We start from the raw sequence: 17,643 nt of genomic DNA, 5'->3' as shown, positions 1-17,643 counted from the left end.
ACTCATCGACGCACTCACATCTGACACACCAGCGAGTTCACACGGGGAGAAACCGTTCACCTGCTCTGTGTGTGGGAAGGGATTCACTCAGTCATCCCACCTCACCGAACACCGACATGTTCACACGGATGAGAGACCTTTTGAATGTTCTGACTGTGAGAAGAGCTTTAAAAGCACAAGTGGTCTGCTGAAACACCAATGCACTCACACTGGGGAGAGGCCGTTCACCTGCCCTGTATGTGGGAAAAGATTTAGTGATTCATCCTACCTGCTGACACACCAACGAGTTCACACTGGAGAGGGTCCGTTCACCTGCTCCACGTGTGGGAAGGGATTCACGGCTTCCTACAACCTGCTGGCACACCAACCTGTTCACACTGGGGAGTGGCCATTCACCTGCACCGTGTGTGGGAAGGGATTCACTCAGTCATCCAGCCTCTATACACACCAGGGAGTTCATACTGGAGAGCGACCGTTCGCCTGCATTGAATGTGGGAAGGGATTTACTGCTTTATCAACCCTCCTGACACACCAGCGAGTTCACACTGATAAGAGACCTTTTAAATGTTCTGACTGTGAGAAGAGCTTTAAAAGCACAAAGGATCTGTTGACACACCAACGAGTTCACACTGGGGAGAGACCGTTCACCTGCTCCATGTGTGGGAAGGGATTCACTCAGTCATCCCACCTTCTGACACATCAACTTGTTCACTCTGATAACAAACCTTTTAATTGTTCTGACTGTGAGAAGTGCTTTAAAAATAAAAAGGATTTATTGATACACCGATGCGCCCACACTGGGGAGAGGCCGTTCACTTGCTCCGTGTGTGGGAAGGGATTCACTTGTTCGTCCCACCTTCTGACACACCAACTTGTTCACTCTGATAAGAGACCGTTTCAATGTTCTGACTGTGAGAAGAGCTTTAAAAGCAAACAGCACCTGCTGAAACACCAACGCACTCACACTGGGGAGAGGCCGTTCATCTGCTCCATGTGTGGGAAGGGATTCACCCGATCATCCCACCTGTTGAGATACCAGCGATTTCACACTGGGGAGAGGCCATTCATGTGCACTGAGTGCAGGAAGGGATTCACTGATTTATCCGACCTTCTGACACACCAGCGAGTTCACACGGGGAGAAACCGTTCACCTGCTCTGTGTGTGGGAAGGGATTCACTCAGTCATCCCACCTCACCGAACACCGACATGTTCACACGGATGAGAGACCTTTTGAATGTTCTGACTGTGAGAAGAGCTTTAAAAGCACAAGTGGTCTGCTGAAACACCAATGCACTCACACTGGGGAGAGGCCGTTCACCTGCCCTGTATGTGGGAAAAGATTTAGTGATTCATCCTACCTGCTGACACACCAACGAGTTCACACTGGAGAGGGTCCGTTCACCTGCTCCACGTGTGGGAAGGGATTCACGGCTTCCTACAACCTGCTGGCACACCAACCTGTTCACACTGGGGAGTGGCCATTCACCTGCTCCATGTGTGGGAAGGGATTCACTGATTCATCCAACCTGCTGACACACCAGCGAGTTCACACCGGGGAGAGGCCGTTCACCTGCTCCGTGTGTGGGAAGGGATTCACTCAGTCATCCTCCTTACTGAGACACCAGCGAGTTCACGACCGACTGCAGAAGTTGGATTCTGCTGTTATTGTGGCTGTTAATGACATCCAGGACTGAACCATGTTCATTCTATCAGTTGGAGTTTGTTTCTGCTGATGTTTATAACCCTATAACTGGGCTGGAGATTAATATTCTGGATAAATGTCAAATAAATCATCTTTGTTTCAAACACACTTTGTGTTGAGTCTGTGCTGACTCCATGATAAGAGGAGACTAATTGATGTCCTGTTGCTGACTGCTCCAATTTTGGGCTGTTTCTCCTTTCTTACTCTGGATTATTTCGGTTCTGATCTAATTGGCCTTCTACCATCCTGGGAGTCCCATGATACAATAATAATGGAGTTGTTGACTAATCACAGCGATCAATCTCTATCAATGAGTCTACAACAGACCCAGACATGAGGTGAGGAAAACCCCAGTGGTGGAGAGCTTTAGGAGCCATCGGACCAAAGTCACCTCTTCCTCCCGAGCATTCTACACTGACCACATGTCATGTCTCAAATTACTCACACACTGTGTCCCAAAATCTTATTCTATGAATGAAATTGGTCCAATTTACATTTGAATGAATCAACACTTAACTGCTTCCACCATCTCCCTAGGGAGCCTGCCCCATAGATTGACCACTCACTCACTGAAATATTGTTTCCACAGATTGGATTTGAATTTACCCCCTTCAAGCGCAGGCCGTGTCCTCTGGTTCTACTGTTCTGGACAGGGTGAAATAACTTGTCGTGCTCTACATTATCCATAAGAACATAAGAAATAGGAGCAGGAGTAGGCCAATCGGCCCCTCGAGCCTGCTCCGCCATTCAATAAGATCATGGCTGATCTGATCCAGTCCCTTTAGAATTCTAAAAACAGCAATCCTATCACCTCTCCACCTTCTCTTTCCAGTGTGAACAGGCGCAATTTACATAACCTGGACATGTTGGCTCGATACTCAGTTAAATTCTGACACAAACCCGTTGATGCTTCTTAAATTGCATTAACCGACACTTCACAGAATCCTAGAATGATACAGCACAGAAGGAAGCCATTTGGCCCATCGTGCCTGTGCAGCTCTCTGAAAGATCCATCCAATTACAAAAGCAAAATACTGCGGATACTGGAAATCTGAAATAAAGAGAGAAAATGCTGGAAATCCTCAGCAGGTCAGGCAGCGTCTGTGGAGAGAGAAACAGAGTTAACGGTTCAGGTCACTGACCTTCCGTCAGAACCTTTCATCACACATTATAATCTAATGTATTACTCACACTGATTTAAGCTCATATTGTGGTTAATAACGGCAAACTCTGTTGTTTCTCTCGATCTGATGACAGTTTCCAACCAGTCGATTCAGTGGAATGTCCTATCAGTGTTGCCATAACGACCTGTCTACAGTGAAGCGCCTGTTTGACTTCTTGAAAGTGCAAAGTATCTGCTGACAGACCAACACACTCACACTGGGGAGAGGCTGTGCACCTGCTCCATGTGTGGGAAGGGATTCAGTCTATCATCCACCCTGCTGAGACAACAGCGAGCTCACACTGGGGAGAGGCCGTTCACCTGCTCTGTGTGTGGGAAGGGATTCAGTCTATCATCCAACCTGCTGACACACCAACACACACACTGGGGAGAGGCCGTTCACCTGCTCCATGTGTGGGAAGGGATTCAGTCTATCATCCAACCTGCGGACTCACCAACACACTCACACTGGAGAGAGGCCGTTCACCTGCTCCGTGTGTGGGAAGGGATTCCGTCTATCATCCAACCTGCTGAGACACCAGCAAGTTCACATGTGGCTGCAGGGGTTGGATTCTGCTGTTAATCACATCCAGGACTGAACCATGTTCATTCTGACAGTTGGGGTTTGTTTCAGCTGATGTTAGTGTGGTAAACCACTGTTTGTATTCCACTGTGTACATGCCTGTACATGCCTCGGCTGACTCCTCCCATGAATCCAGGTATAAAGGTGACTGCTCCACAGCCCCTTTGTATTCTGGACCGGTCGACCACTCGAGGCACACCTTCATTCTCTTGTTAATAAAAGCCTGTTAATTACTCGCTTAATCTCAGTCTTTTGAGTTATTGATAGCGCATCAATTTTATTAACAAGATTTTTATAATGGAGAAGATCCTCACACCAGCATGCCTGGACTTAGATCATCGGGAGGCGGACTCATCCATCAAGTTTACTCACTGGCTTAGGTGTTTCGAAAAATTCCTGACCGCCTCCGCTGCAATCAAATCGGACGAGGACAAACTGGATGACCTGACCTCCAAAGTGAACCACCGAGTGTACTCGGTCATCCAAGACGCGACCTCGTACGCGGATGCTATCAAGATCCTCAAGGACCAATGCACGCGCCCAGTGAACGAAGTGTACGCCAGGCACCTTCTGGGGAGTCGTAAACAACAACCTGGGGAATCGACCGAGGAATACCTTCAGGCACTGTCTGTGCTTGGCCGGGCCTGTGGTTGTAAGGATGTAAAGGCCGCCGTGTACACAGAGGAACTTATCCGGGATGCTTTTGTAGCGGGCCACAGGTCCAATTACACCCGACAGCGGCTGTTGGAGCACAGTGACCTCGACCTCAACAAGGCCTCTGAACTCGCACTATCATTGGACGCAGCCTACCGGGGCATGGATGCCTACTCCTCTGCACTGTGGATGCCGCGGGGAACTGTAGTGTATGTAACTGTTCTACCTTTAAGAGAACTATTGTATGTAACCGTTCACCTTTAAGAGAACTATTTTAGGTGTGGCACTACTTTATCTTGGCTGCTGTATACTGTAATACCGACGGTGACCACACCGGTATATAAGTGCTGTGTCAGGATTTATTGGGCAGATTCGCCCTGACCTTCGAATAGTAAAGTCCTGTTAAAGTTACTCTTGTAGTCTGTGTATTAATTCGCCATAATACCTACAGACTTTACAGTGGCGACGAGTTCGATCTTACCCTGCGGCAACAATACTTCCGAAGCAGTTAACGAGCGTTGAGAAGAGGCACCCGCCCTCGTCGTTCTGCTGAGAGAAAACTCGAGTCTGCAGAGCAAGGAAGAAGGAAGAATTCAGACATGAAGCCTTCCATCAGCAACAGGCACTGATTGTCCCTTCTGCCATGGTGGTGAGTGAGCCGATCAGCACGAGAAGCAAGTCGGCCACGGTGACTGTGAGTAAAGGGAAAATAAAAAAATAAACGGAGGATAAGGGCGGTGAACTCGACCACAGTCGGGGGAAAGGAGCCGGACAGAAGTCGGGCCCAGAGGCGCTGAGACTGGGGCAGCGTGGAGCACGGAAGCCGCGGTACAAGCGGGCTGGGAGACGCAACGGCGTCGTGAGACAGCTAGACCGCGACCGGTGAAAAAGGCCGGGCAGCTACCGAGGCCACGAGGTGCTGCGACCGGGATCATAAGGCGCGGGAAGATACAAAAATAAATAAACTGCGGAGAACTCAGCCGCAGCCGGGGAGGAAAGCACCGGACTGCGAGAGGGCTGGGAGGTGCGATTGGAGTGAAAAAGGCCGGGCAGCGACCGAGGCCACGAAGCGCTGCGACCGGGATCGTAAGGCGCGGGAAGATATAAAAATAAATAAATCATGGAGAACTCAGCTGCAGCCGGGGAGGAAAGCACCGGACTGCGAGAGGGCTGGGAGGCGCGATTGGAAGCCGCTGAGGGAGAGACAGAGCCCGAGCGAGTGGGAGAGACAGAGCCCGAGCAAGGGAGACTGAGCGAGACCCAGCCAGTGGCTGAAACTGTTCACCGTCAACGGGTTGTACCCAGCGCTGGTTGCCTTGCCGAGAAAAGGGAACAAGGAACGCACTGAAGCTGACGCGCAGGCTGCGAACCCCGAAAGCCAGCGGTCGTCGCCCGAGGGAAAAGCTTACCCCTCCCGCCAGGGGAAGAAATGCGGGAAGCCGCCAGTAGGCGGGGAAGACGACAGAAGCGGGAAACCGCCATTTTGAAAGTGGGCGGGGGAAGAAGACAAGCGCGGGAAACCATCATTTTGAAAAAAAAAGTTAAAGAAAAATTTCATGTTTGTTTCGCAGAAAGATAGTGAGAGATAGTGAAGATGCCTAAGCATGGTAACATCAACAACTTCGATTCCGAGGTGAAAGATTGGGCCACGTACGTAGAACCTATCGAGATATATTGTGAGGCCAATAAGATAGCAGATGATGATAAAGCTCTCACCTTATTAAACGCAATGGGGGCAAAGACATACGGGCTATTGAAGCATCTTCTATCACCAGCTAAACCGGCGGATCAGACTTTCGCTAATATTGTTGCTGTCCTGAAGGATCATTTGAACCCCACACCACTGATGTTGGCGGAACGATTCAAATTCTATGCGAGAACGCAACGGAAAGAGGAAAGCAACGCGGAATACTTGGTCAAACTGCGTAGACTAGCGAAATACTGCCAGTTTGGGGAAAATCTGACAGAGGCATTGAGAGACAAGTTTGTGTGCGGGTTTTCGAAGGAAGGAACACAAAAGCGTCTGCTAGAAGAGAACGATCTCACACTTGATAAGGCTGTCCTTATTGCAGCATCGCACGAAGCCACAGTGAGAGGCACAGTGGAAATGCAGCTGAAGGCAGCGGTACTCAGTGTGGATCAAATTACTTCGGGTACATCGAAATGTTATCGTTGTGGGAAGACAACACACGACCAGAACCAATGCTGGTTTAAAAACCAGGAATGTAGAAAATGTGGCAAACTTGGTCACATAGCTAAGGTATGCCGGTCAGGAAAGAAGACCAACAACAACAAAAAAAAGTCACCGCAGGAAAAGTACAATAAGGTACACAAGGTGGCTGAGAAGAGTTCAGATGAACAGAATTCGGATTCAGACCCAACCGGTCAGGAACTGGGTAGTCTGAGAATTCACAATGTGAGTAAGGAAGCTGACCTGCAAACTATCTGGGTCATGCTAAAAATAGCCGGAGTCCAAGTGAAAATGGAATTGGACACAGGATCAGCCCTATCAGTCATAAATCGAAGGGATTACAACCGGCTATTCTCACACATACCCTTGAGAGATACCAAGATCGTATTGCAGACATACACGGGGCAGAAAGTATACCCCATGGGAAAGATAAAAGTCAAGGTGAGAGACAGGGGCAAAGAACACCAAGGAATGTATTTATATGTACTACCAGAGGGAGGTCCACCACTTCTGGGACGGGAGTGGATCTGGGAAATAAACATGGAATGGCACTACTTAAAAGCAATAATGAGTGAGAACTCGGTGAAGACAATCAGCTCAGACTCTGAAACGGATGACGATACGACCAGCCCAGGTGCGAAAGACAAGTCTAAAATGGACTTGCTGACTAAGGTTGGAAAAACGAAGGAGTGCATAAATGCTTATGCTTCAGAGGAGAACAAAGTTTCAGAACAGAATTCCACTGAACAACAACAACATAGCTTGACAGAGAATTCTGAGTCTGTCCAGTTTACAGATATGCACAATTCTGAGGAACACCGGGCTCGAACTCAACTCCAATTCAAATTGCAACAACAATTAGAACAATTGAGTTGCCGTTTCGAACAAGAGATGAAAGCAATGAAAAAGTTCTGTGACACAGAGTGGGAGAACCTGGGAAGACAACAGAAACAGCTGATGGAGAAAAAGGAGCAGGAGCACACAAACCGTCGGGGCAAGGAGGCCAAACGAATCAAAGCTGATTCGGTTTCTGAAGGTGCGTGCTCTAATCTGGTGGAGCAAGATGTTCAGCAACTGAAAGCGCTTGTTAGCGGATTGCAGGCAGAAAAGACTGATTTGGTCGCCATGAACTCCGAGCTCCTACTGAAGTTGGGTGCAGCATCACTGGACGATTCAAGTGTGGAAATTCGAATGGTGGAGGCTGCGGATGATGGCGAAGTAGAAACAGCAAAGGAGCCCCAGGGCAAGGTTATAAACAGCCCTGCAGCTATTGGAAAACGTATGAGGTCAGAAGAGTTAACGGTCAGCCAACTCTTTCATATGCTGAAGGACAAGACTCTGAAATGGGAACAAATTGAACAGGAGTTTAAATCTTCAAAGGAGAGGGGTTTGGAGCTCCCAAAAGTTATTGAAATAGCTGAGGTTGCAACACAGACTGAGAAGATGGCAGCAGAGCAACCCTGGGATGCCAAAAGTACGCTGACTCATGTCAATGTTGAACAACAGAATGCTGAAACAGCTGCTCCAGTAGAGGGATTGAATAGTCCGATCAACCAATCTCCGAATGAAGTTGAAGTATTGAAATCACAAATGACGTCATTAGTAAAAGACTGGCAGGAAGCCCAGAAAAAGCTGGATGAAGCTGAACGCCTGAAGAAGTCTCTTCAGGAAAGATGTCTGGATTTGGAACAAAAGCTGGCTAATGTCCAGCTGGGTATGGAGGAAATAGAAGACCCTCTCGCTGGCCCAGCTCAGGATGACACCGAATATTACCATGACCTGTTGGACGACATCGAATATTACGATGACCTGTTCTGCCCAGCTTGTGATGAAAACTCCCAAAGTGCAGAAACCATGAAGAATCACAAAAAGTCTAAGGAACATCGGGAGATGGTGGCGCTACTACGGAAAAAGGAGGACGAGAAGGAGGAACTGTGCATGCAGCTGGCAGCTGACAGTGGAGCCCAGAGAGTCTCCAAGAAGCAGAAAAGGAAAAGACGAAGCAGAAGATGATGATCATCTGGACCATCATCATCACTACTAGATCAAGCACGGGGTCCCTTCGAACGGAGCCAAATCAGTTTGGAAGTAGAAAAACTTCCCAAGGTACTCAAGTTTTATAAGCCAACAATGTTGGTTCAGAAGGACGGAAGTTCAAGCTGTTAAGTCCAGTGAAGGACTATTGGATGAGTCACTCCAGCAACGTGAACCGACTACACCACAGGGAACTGCTACACCACTGAGGTGTTGTCAGGACCGAGTCAAGAAGCACGGAAGGCGCATCCACCGAGATTGAATCTGTGAACTGTTTTCCGCAGAGACTGAATCTGTGAACTGTTTCCGCAGAGACTACATCTGTGAACTGTTTTAACATGAAGTTGGATATATGTTATGATGTTATGTTTAATGGGGAATAAGTATGTTGTAAGCTAAAAAGGGAGGATTGTAGTGTATGTAACTGTTCTACCTTTAAGAGAACTATTGTATGTAACCGTTCACCTTTAAGAGAACTATTTTAGGTGTGGCACTACTTTATCTTGGCTGCTGTATACTGTAATACCGACGGTGACCACACCGGTATATAAGTGCTGTGTCAGGATTTATTGGGCAGATTCGCCCTGACCTTCGAATAGTAAAGTCCTGTTAAAGTTACTCTTGTAGTCTGTGTATTAATTCGCCATAATACCTACAGACTTTACAGGAACGACAGCTTGGGACACGGTAGGACCGTCTCATAGCGCCGTGCCACCCCAGCCACATCCCAGCAATGGCCCAACTACCGCAGCAGTGTCCCAAGGCCAGAAATGCTACTTCTGTGGCCAGGCCAAACACCCCAGAGCGCGCTGCCCGGCGAAAAATGCGATCTGCTCGGGCTGCGGGAAGAAGGGACACTACGCCAGCGTCTGCAGGGCCAAAGCCACCCCGAACCCCAGCAGCGCCGCGTGTGAGCCGTGCGGGCCGCCATCTTGTGCCTCCCCAGCCATGTGCGAACCACCGGAACAGCAGCCATTTTGGACGCCTCCAGCCACATGGGGATCATGGATGCCGCCATCTTGGACGACAGCCAGGACACAGCAGGCCCCCAACACCGCCTCATCTGATACCCGCAGCGACACACCGACCCCTACGTTGGCCTCCGTTACACTGGACCAAGCGAGACCGCACCAGTTGGCCAGTTCCACAATGGACATTAAGGTAAATGGTCACAAAACAATCTGCCTTTTTGACTCTGGGAGCACGGAGAGCTTCATCCACCCCGACACGGTGCGGCATTGCTCTCTCCCAGTCCTGCCTGCGCACCAGCGGATTTCTATGGCCTCCGAGTCCCAGTCGGCGGACACTGGCGGCTACTGCGTGGTGACACTCGTAGTAGACGGGACTGTGTACGATAATTTTAAACTTCTGGTCCTGCCCGACCTCTGCGCTGCCGTTCTACTGGGGTTAGATTTTCAGTGCCACCTTAAAAGTGTTACGATGGCGTACGGTGGACCCCTCCCCCCACTCACAGTCCGCAGCCAGCAGCTTCCAAATTGCCCGCCGCACACCAGGTGCAACCTCTCCACACTCAGAGTCACCCCCCCCCACTGTTTGCTAACCTCACCCCCGACTGTAAGCCCATCGCCACAAAGAGCAGTCGATACAGTGCCGGGGACAGGGTTTTCATTAAAACTGAAGTGGAGCGGCTCCTGAAGGAAGGGATTATTGAGGGCAGCACCAGCCCCTGGCGAGCCCAGGTTGTGGTCGTTAAGACCGGCGAGAAGCAGCGCCTGGTCATCGACTACAGCCAGACAATAAATCGCTACACCCTGCTGGACGCTTACCCACTCCCCCGTATAGCTGATATGGTCAACCAGATCGCGCAGTACTGCGTCTTCTCGACCATTGACCTGAAATCAGCATACCACCAGCTCCCTATCCACCGAGGACCGCCAGTATACTGCCTTTGAGGCAAACGGCCGCCTCTATCACTTCCTTAGGGTTCCCTTTGGCGTCACCAACGGGGTCTCCGTCTTCCAAAGGGAGATGGACCGGATGGTCGATCAAAATACGTTGCAGGCCACTTTCCCATATCTGGACAATGTGACCATCTGCGGCCATGACTTGCAGGACCATGACGCAAACCTCGAAAAATTCCTCTGCACCGCCCAACTCCTGAACCTGACATATAACAAGGAGAAGTGCATATTCCGCACAACCCGCCTCACCATCCTTGGCTGTGTTGTGGAACACGGAGTCATCGGCCCCGACCCCGACCGGATGCGTCCCCTTATGGAACTCCCACTGCCCCACTGCCTCAAGGCCCTGAAGAGGTGCCTAGGGTTTTTCTCTTATTACGCCCAGTGGGTCCCCTACTATGCGGACAAGGCCCGTCCGCTGATCAAGTCCACCTCTTTTCCCGTGACGGCAGAGGCCCGCTTAGCCTTCCACCGTATCAAGGAAGACATTGCCAAAGCCACCATGCACGCAGTGGATGAATCCATCCCCTTCCAGGTGGAAAGTGACGCATCCGACTTTGCCCTGGCTGCTACCCTCAATCAGGCGGGGAGACCCGTGGCCTTCTTTTCACGAACCCTCCAGGGCCCGGAGGCCAGACACTCTGCTGTTGAGAAGGAGGCCCAGGCTATTGTGGAGGCTGTGCGTCATTGGAGGCATTACCTGGCCGGAAAACGATTTACCCTGCTCACTGACCAGTGTTCAGTTGCTTTCATGTTTAACAACAAGCAGAGGGGCAAAATCAAAAACGACAAGATCTTGAGGTGGAGAATCGAACTTTCCACCTACAATTACGAGATCTTGTACCGGCCCGGGAAGCTCAATGAACCCCTGGATGCTCTATCGCGTGGCACCTGCGCCAGCGCGCAGATCGATAGACTGCGGGCCCTCCACAATGACCTCTGCCACCCGGGGGTCACCAGGTTCTTCCACTTCATCAAGGCCCGCAACCTGCCTTACTCCATTGAGGAGGTCAGGACCATGACCAGGAACTGCCAAGTCTGCGCTGAGTGCAAACCGCACTTTTATAGACCAGACAGGGCTTACCTGATAAAAGCCACTCGCCCCTTCGAGCGCCTGAGCATTGATTTTAAAGGGCCTCTCCCCTCCTCCGACCGCAATGTGTACTTCCTCAATATTATTGATGAGTACTCCCGTTTCCCGTTCGCCATCCCCTGCCAGGACATGACCAGTGCCACGGTCATTAAATGTCTGAACGACCTCTTCACCCTGTTCGGTTTCCCCAGCTATATCCATAGCGACCGGGGCTCATCGTTTATGAGCGACGAACTCCGTCAGTACCTGCTAGCTAGGGGTATTGCCACAAGCAGGACCACCAGTTACAACCCCCGGGGGAACGGACAGGTGGAAAGAGAGAATGCGACAGTTTGGAAGGCCGCCCTGCTAGCCTTAAAGTCTAGGGGCCTTCCGACCTCCCGCTGGCAGGATGTGCTCCCTGATGCGCTCCACTCTATTCGGTCACTGCTCTACACTGCCACTAACGCCACCCCTCATGAGAAAATGTTTGTCTTCCCAAGGAAGTCCACATCGGGGACATCGCTACCGCCATGGCTGACGTCCCCAGGGCCGGTCCTACTGAGAAGACACGTGAGGACCCATAAAATGGACCCCCTGGTCGAGAGGGTCGACCTCCTCCACGCCAACCCCCAGTATGCTTACATTGCGTACCCGGACGGGCGGGAGAACACAGTCTCCATAAGAGACCTCGCACCCTCGGGGGCCGCAGTAACCCACTACCACCACCCCCCCCCCACGATCCGATATCCAGCCTCAGCAGACGGCAGGCCTGGGTCCCGCGACCACCTCGACATCTACGAGGACTACACACCAGTGCCCCAGCCTACGCGGGACTCGACGCCGGAAGCTTCACTACCCCTGCCGTCGCCACGTCGATCACAGCGGCAGACAAGACCTCCGGAGAGACTCCAATACACTAACTTTTAATACACTTCACCCCGCCGGACTCAATTTTAAACAAGGGGTGAATGTGGTAAACCACTGTTTGTATTCCATTGTGTACATGCCTCGGCTGACTCCGCCCACGAATCCAGGTATAAAGGTGACTGCTCCACAGCCCCTTTGTATTCTGGACCAGTCGACCACTCAAGGCACACCTTCATTCTCTTGTTAATAAAAGCCTGTTAATTACTCGCTTAATCTCAGTCTTTGGAGTTATTGATAGCGCATCAGTTAGTAGCCCCTATAACTGGGCTGGAGTTTAATCTGTATCAATGTCAATTAAATGAGCTTTGTTTCCCACACACGCAGTGTGTCGAGTCCTTGATATCTCGTCAATAAGACGAGCTGATTGAGGGCTTGTTACAAACTGAGTGGAATCCATCTGAGAACTGAGTTGCCACAACTTGTTAAAAGATGGATCTACAAGATGTCCAAGTCTGACAGGACAGAAAATTCTATTATATCACAGGGTCCACTTCAACCATTCAGGGCAGTGAGGCCCTGTAACATTGGATTTTAACCTATGGGAAATATTCTGATAATCTGTTATTGTCACAGGGCAAAGCAGCATTGTTACTTTAACATCAATTTAATCAAACTCAATGGACAATCCGATCTCCAAAGGGAAACATCTCCTTAAAGCTGACGGTGTCGGCAGTTCTGCAGCTCATTTCTCAGTGTGAGCGCGTCAGAATGAAAAGCTTTAACAACAGACGATGTTTCACAAAGGGAGACCTCACCAGACCAAAGGCCATTGGTGGAGCTTAATGGGCTGTTTGTGTCACTGGGCTACAGGAGGCCATTTTTAACCGAAGGAAAACTGGTCACAGCAAACAGAGAGTTTAAGTGTCCCTGGTCCACTCGAACCCCCATCTCCTCTCACTCACTATTTATGGGCACTGCTGCAGTAATTACTCCTCTGACCTTTCCTCTCTTGTCCCTCCTACACCCCTAATACATGGCCCGACACAATCTCCCTCCCCCGACATCCTCACTGCTGGAATCCACACCAGTCTCCCCATCTGCTCCTTGTTCTCTCCCTGGATCCGAAAACTACTGAACTCACTCTTCCCCTCCTGAAGTCTACAGGCTCTAAAACTGAAGCTCGGTGTCCCTCAGTCCCGACTCCTTGATTTACCTCCCCTTCTCTCCTCCTCTTTCCCCCTTGGTTGTGTTCCACACTCTGGGCCTTGGGCCTTCCCCGGGGATTCTCAGTATGAACAGGTGGGATGTGTTTGGAGACCGGGTGTCCCGGCTCTCCACCTTTAAAGGGACAAGGAGACGACCAGCTGGGCCGAATGGCCCTGCTTTATGACATCACTGCAGTGCCTAGCAACCAACCTCCCTGGGCCCTGCTCATTATGGGCTGGGTTTAGCTCAGTGCTGTTACAGGAAGGGAAACTGGAGCAGGATTTGCCCCGTGTGGAGCCCAGGATTAATGGGGAGAGGTACAGGATCAATTTATACCTTATTGAGTGAGAAATGTCATTGTCCGGGACACTCCCTGTCCCTCGGTATCTGTGTCGGGGAGCGGCTGATTGGTTTGCTCTGTATCTAACCCATGCTGTACCCGACTGGAGAGTGTTTGATGCTGACACTAGGGGCTCAGCTCCACGAGCACAACATTTAACCCAAAGATGATCTGATAAACCCATCAGCTTCTCCCCTGGACACAGGTCCTGAGGGACAGGGAGTCTCTCTGATATTTTGGTCAGTGTCATTGATGAAGTTTAAATACCTCGCTCACATCTCCTCTCACCCTGCTTTGTTCTAATGAGAAGTGCCCCAGTTTCTCTCATCTCTCCTCCTGGGAAAGAGAAGTTTGCCTCAGTTAGAAGCTCAAACAGGCGCTTCACTGCAGACGGGTCATCATGAGGAAACATTTCTTTACCCAGCGAGTTATTATGATCTGAAATGCACTGCCTGGTATCGAAATCTCGACTCCGAGCAAAACTCTAAAACACAAGCAGTACTGTCAGATTGTTAGTTTAATTTTTACTTGCACAAGGGGAGAGCTGCCTGGACAAAGGCTAGGCCAACATCTCCACTGAACATCAGTGAATGCAGCATATTTATACACTCAAACAAGCAAGCGTTCCATAAATCACGTGTAATGTTATTGTATTATTTTAAACACATTAAGAGTTTGCACAAGGACAATCAAAAGGTCAGCAGGACAGAAATATCTCCAGACAAGGTTAGTAATCATATATTCTGTCAGGAGGTTCTGTCTGAATCTTGTTACCAAAATGATTTACTTACTCATGTCTGATCATCTTGTTACCAAGATGATTAGCTTACTCCATAGTTTTGCTTCTTTGTCTAGCGACAATCATTAATAGTTTATCTATTCTATAGCCTTATGCCTCCCTTGTGCTAGTGAGTCAATTATAGCTGTTATCACATCGTCAATGTGGGTGGGTATTATGAAAGATCTCTTGGTCCTCGACACGTTGTGACACATTTACTTTTTCTTGCTTTAGCTACAACCTAAGCAAGTTTGTTCTTTTACTTGGCCATTTTATTCTACCCAGCATGCTAAGTATAATGTCAATTTCCACATTCCACCCTTTTGTCCTAACTAGGACAATAATCTAATCAGATCTGGATTCTTCAGAGCCTTTCTAACTCCATGGCTTCTACCTTTTCTGAATTTTGTTGAAACAGCCAATATGCCATTTTATTGGAATTAAAGGGGATAGGTCTTAATGGAATTCCTCCCTTCGTATGGATGGGCACCTGTGTGCATACCCAACAACTGGAGGCATTAGTTCCCCTAGCATAAGTGTAAGACATATACAAAAAGGTGTTTACATGCAAATCGGGCATTACAGGTATTATAAGTGTCACAAGGAAACATAGTCCTAATGTCCATTTCCATTTACTGATGGGGTTGGCGATTCCTCTTCCTCGGGTTCTGGGGCTCTTTTGCAGTGCGAGGCATGGATCCATGTTGGTCTCTCTTTCACCTTTACAGCAGTGTTGGTGGTTAACAGGATCTGGGACGGACCCTCAAATCTTGGGTGAAGGCTACTCTTTCTCTTGAACACCTTTACGTAGACGAACTCGCTGGGCTCCAAGCTATGGCATCTTCCTTCGGCAGGGTCAACTTGGGCTTCTTTTACCTGCGAATGGAAACTAGAAATACATTTTGTTAGAGCAATGCAATAGTTTAGCATATTTTCTTCCATTTTGTGAATGTCCATTTGTTTAGCAGTAAACGGTGCAGAAAAAGGCAATCGTTGGGGACGTCCCATGATGATTTCATGTGGTGATAATCCTGTTGTTCTGTTTGTTGCTGACCGCATTACCCTTAATGCTAGGGGTAACAGTTCGACCCATTTGAGTCTAGTCTCATCACATAGCTTAGCTAACTTATTTTTCAACATTCCATTATATCGCTCCACCAGCCCAGCTGACTGTGGATGATAGCTGCAGTGAAAATGCTGATTGATTTGCAAAGCCTTACACATCTCTCGCATAATTGTCCCAGTAAAATGTGACCCATTGTCACTCGAGAGTTGTACAGGTATACCGAATCGTGGTACAATTTCCTTTAACAAATGTTTAGCGACGGTAACAGCGTCATTCTTTTTACATGGAAAAGCTACAACCCATTTAGAAAACACATCTATAATAACTAATACATACTTAAAACCCATACATGCGGGTAATTCAATAAAATCCATTTGCAAATTCACAAAAGGTCCTGTTGGATTTGGGTGGGAGGCAGACTGTACCTTCTCCGTTTTTCCCGGATTCATCGTTTGACAGGTAGTACACTTTTCACGAATTTGTTTTGCAATTGCCGAAATACCCGGTACGTACCATGTATGTGCGATATAGTCTGCCATTACCCCCTTTGCCCGCATGTGTGAAAGTATGAACACAGCGGGCAATCCATGGGAGCAAAGATCTGGGTGCCACCACGTGGCCGTCATGGTGAACTCATACTCCCTTAGGTGTTTTATCACATTGATCTTGTGCCCAGGCTAACACCTCCTCAGTACTGGCCTGTGACTGAAAGGTTAATACATCATCCAATGTGGGTGGCAAATCAACGGGTTTTGTGTTTTTAAGAACATAGGCTGACACCTGGGGACCTGTATTTGACAAAGCAGCACTTTTTGCAGCCCTGTCATTGCCCAATGTAATTTGGTCCTGATTGCCTGTGTGTGCTTGACATTTAATAATAGCAACTTTACGTGGACACTGGACAGCACGTAAAAAATTGTGAACTTGTCCTGCATTCTTGATCGTTGAGCCTGCGGAGGTCAAGTAACCCCTAAATTTCCAGATCTGTCCATAATCATGGGCAACCCCAAAGGCATACCGTGAATCTGTATAAATATTAACAGTTTTGTCTGTGGCCAAGATACATGCTCTTGTGAGCGCGAATAGTTCTGCTTGTTGTGCTGAAAAGGAGTTTGGTAACGACATTGCCTCTACAGTTGAATTGTCCGTCGTGATGGCGTAGCCAGTGCGGGAAGTACCTTTGTCATCTCGGAGGGCTGAGCCGTCGACGAAATATATTAAATCTGGATTTTCTAGCTGTGTTTCACTTAAGTCCACTCGAGTTTTGGTGACCAGCTGGGTTACCGTCTCACAGCAGTGGGGTGTGCCATCCTCAATGGTTGGGAGGAGCGTAGCTGGATTTAGGGCTGCGCATCGCTTTATGGTCAAGTTTGAATTGGACAGTAATTCTACCTCGTACTTAATGGTACGTGCTGATGTTAGGTGCTGAGTGGCATATTTGGTTAACAGCACCTCGACAGAGTGTGGGACATGTAGAACTGTATTGTGGCATTGCCACATTGGGGAAACACTGTGTGTATGTAGATAAACCTGTATAATCCCCTTTTAACTGCTGTATTCCCCTCCCCCCGCAAGACAGTTGCAAGCTGAGAGGAATAAGGCATGTTCAGACTTGCCTGCTGCTGAGAGAAGGAAAACCAATCAGGTTCCAGCAGGTGACCAATCCGTGAGTCATCACAGGTTCGCGGGCTTTACGAATTCAGTACTGTACTGTGAGAGTTGGAGTAAAGACCTATTTCTTGTAGCTCGCTGTGTTGCCTATTTCTTTACGCGGGAGACTGTAGTCTCCCACATTGGTGACCCTGAATGTCGGCGGCCGAAGCCCCCGACTCACATAGCCCTACAGAGGCCAGCAACGACCCGGCGGCAACCAGCAGCAGCCCGATGTCGGCCGGCGCCCCATCCTTGAAGCTCCCCACCTTCTGGGAACACCAAGCACCAGCTTGGTTCGCGCACACGAAGGCCCAATTCACCCTTCGCAGGGTTCAAGACGATGAAGAAAGGTACCTCCACGTAGTCTTAGCACTAGCAAGCTCCACCGCCGCCGAAGTTCTCGACCTGC

The 17,643-nt window shown here is 49.2% G+C and overlaps 2 protein-coding genes across 6 annotated transcripts in view; one reads left to right on the top strand and one right to left on the bottom strand.

Moving 5' to 3' along the window:
- Positions 1-3,464, top strand: part of LOC147118871 (uncharacterized) — a 144,131-nt gene extending 140,667 nt beyond the window's left edge. The window contains exons 4-6 of the mRNA XM_085984645.1: positions 536-1,068; positions 1,128-1,628; positions 3,242-3,464. Of these exons, the coding sequence (XP_085840771.1) occupies positions 536-1,068; positions 1,128-1,628; positions 3,242-3,464 (1,257 nt within the window). The remainder of the gene's footprint in view (positions 1-535; positions 1,069-1,127; positions 1,629-3,241) is intronic.
- Positions 3,465-13,726: 10,262 nt separating this feature from the next.
- Positions 13,727-17,643, bottom strand: part of LOC147118870 (uncharacterized) — a 72,107-nt gene continuing 68,190 nt past the window's right edge. For 3 of the 5 annotated variants that reach the window (XR_015077961.1, XR_015077960.1, XR_015077963.1), the window contains exon 3: positions 13,939-15,404. The gene's annotated coding sequence lies outside the window, so the exon portion shown is untranslated. Of the gene's footprint in view, positions 15,405-17,643 lie in introns of all 5 variants that reach the window. The other 2 variants (XR_015077964.1, XR_015077962.1) reach the window with 2 other exon arrangements.

The sequence above is a fragment of the Somniosus microcephalus genome, chromosome 4 (genome assembly GCF_052327205.1).
Source record: "Somniosus microcephalus isolate GS21.2 chromosome 4, FLI_Smic_1.0, whole genome shotgun sequence".
Taxonomy (NCBI): Eukaryota; Metazoa; Chordata; class Chondrichthyes; order Squaliformes; family Somniosidae; genus Somniosus; species Somniosus microcephalus.
This window is presented reverse-complemented; position numbering and strand designations above follow the sequence as displayed.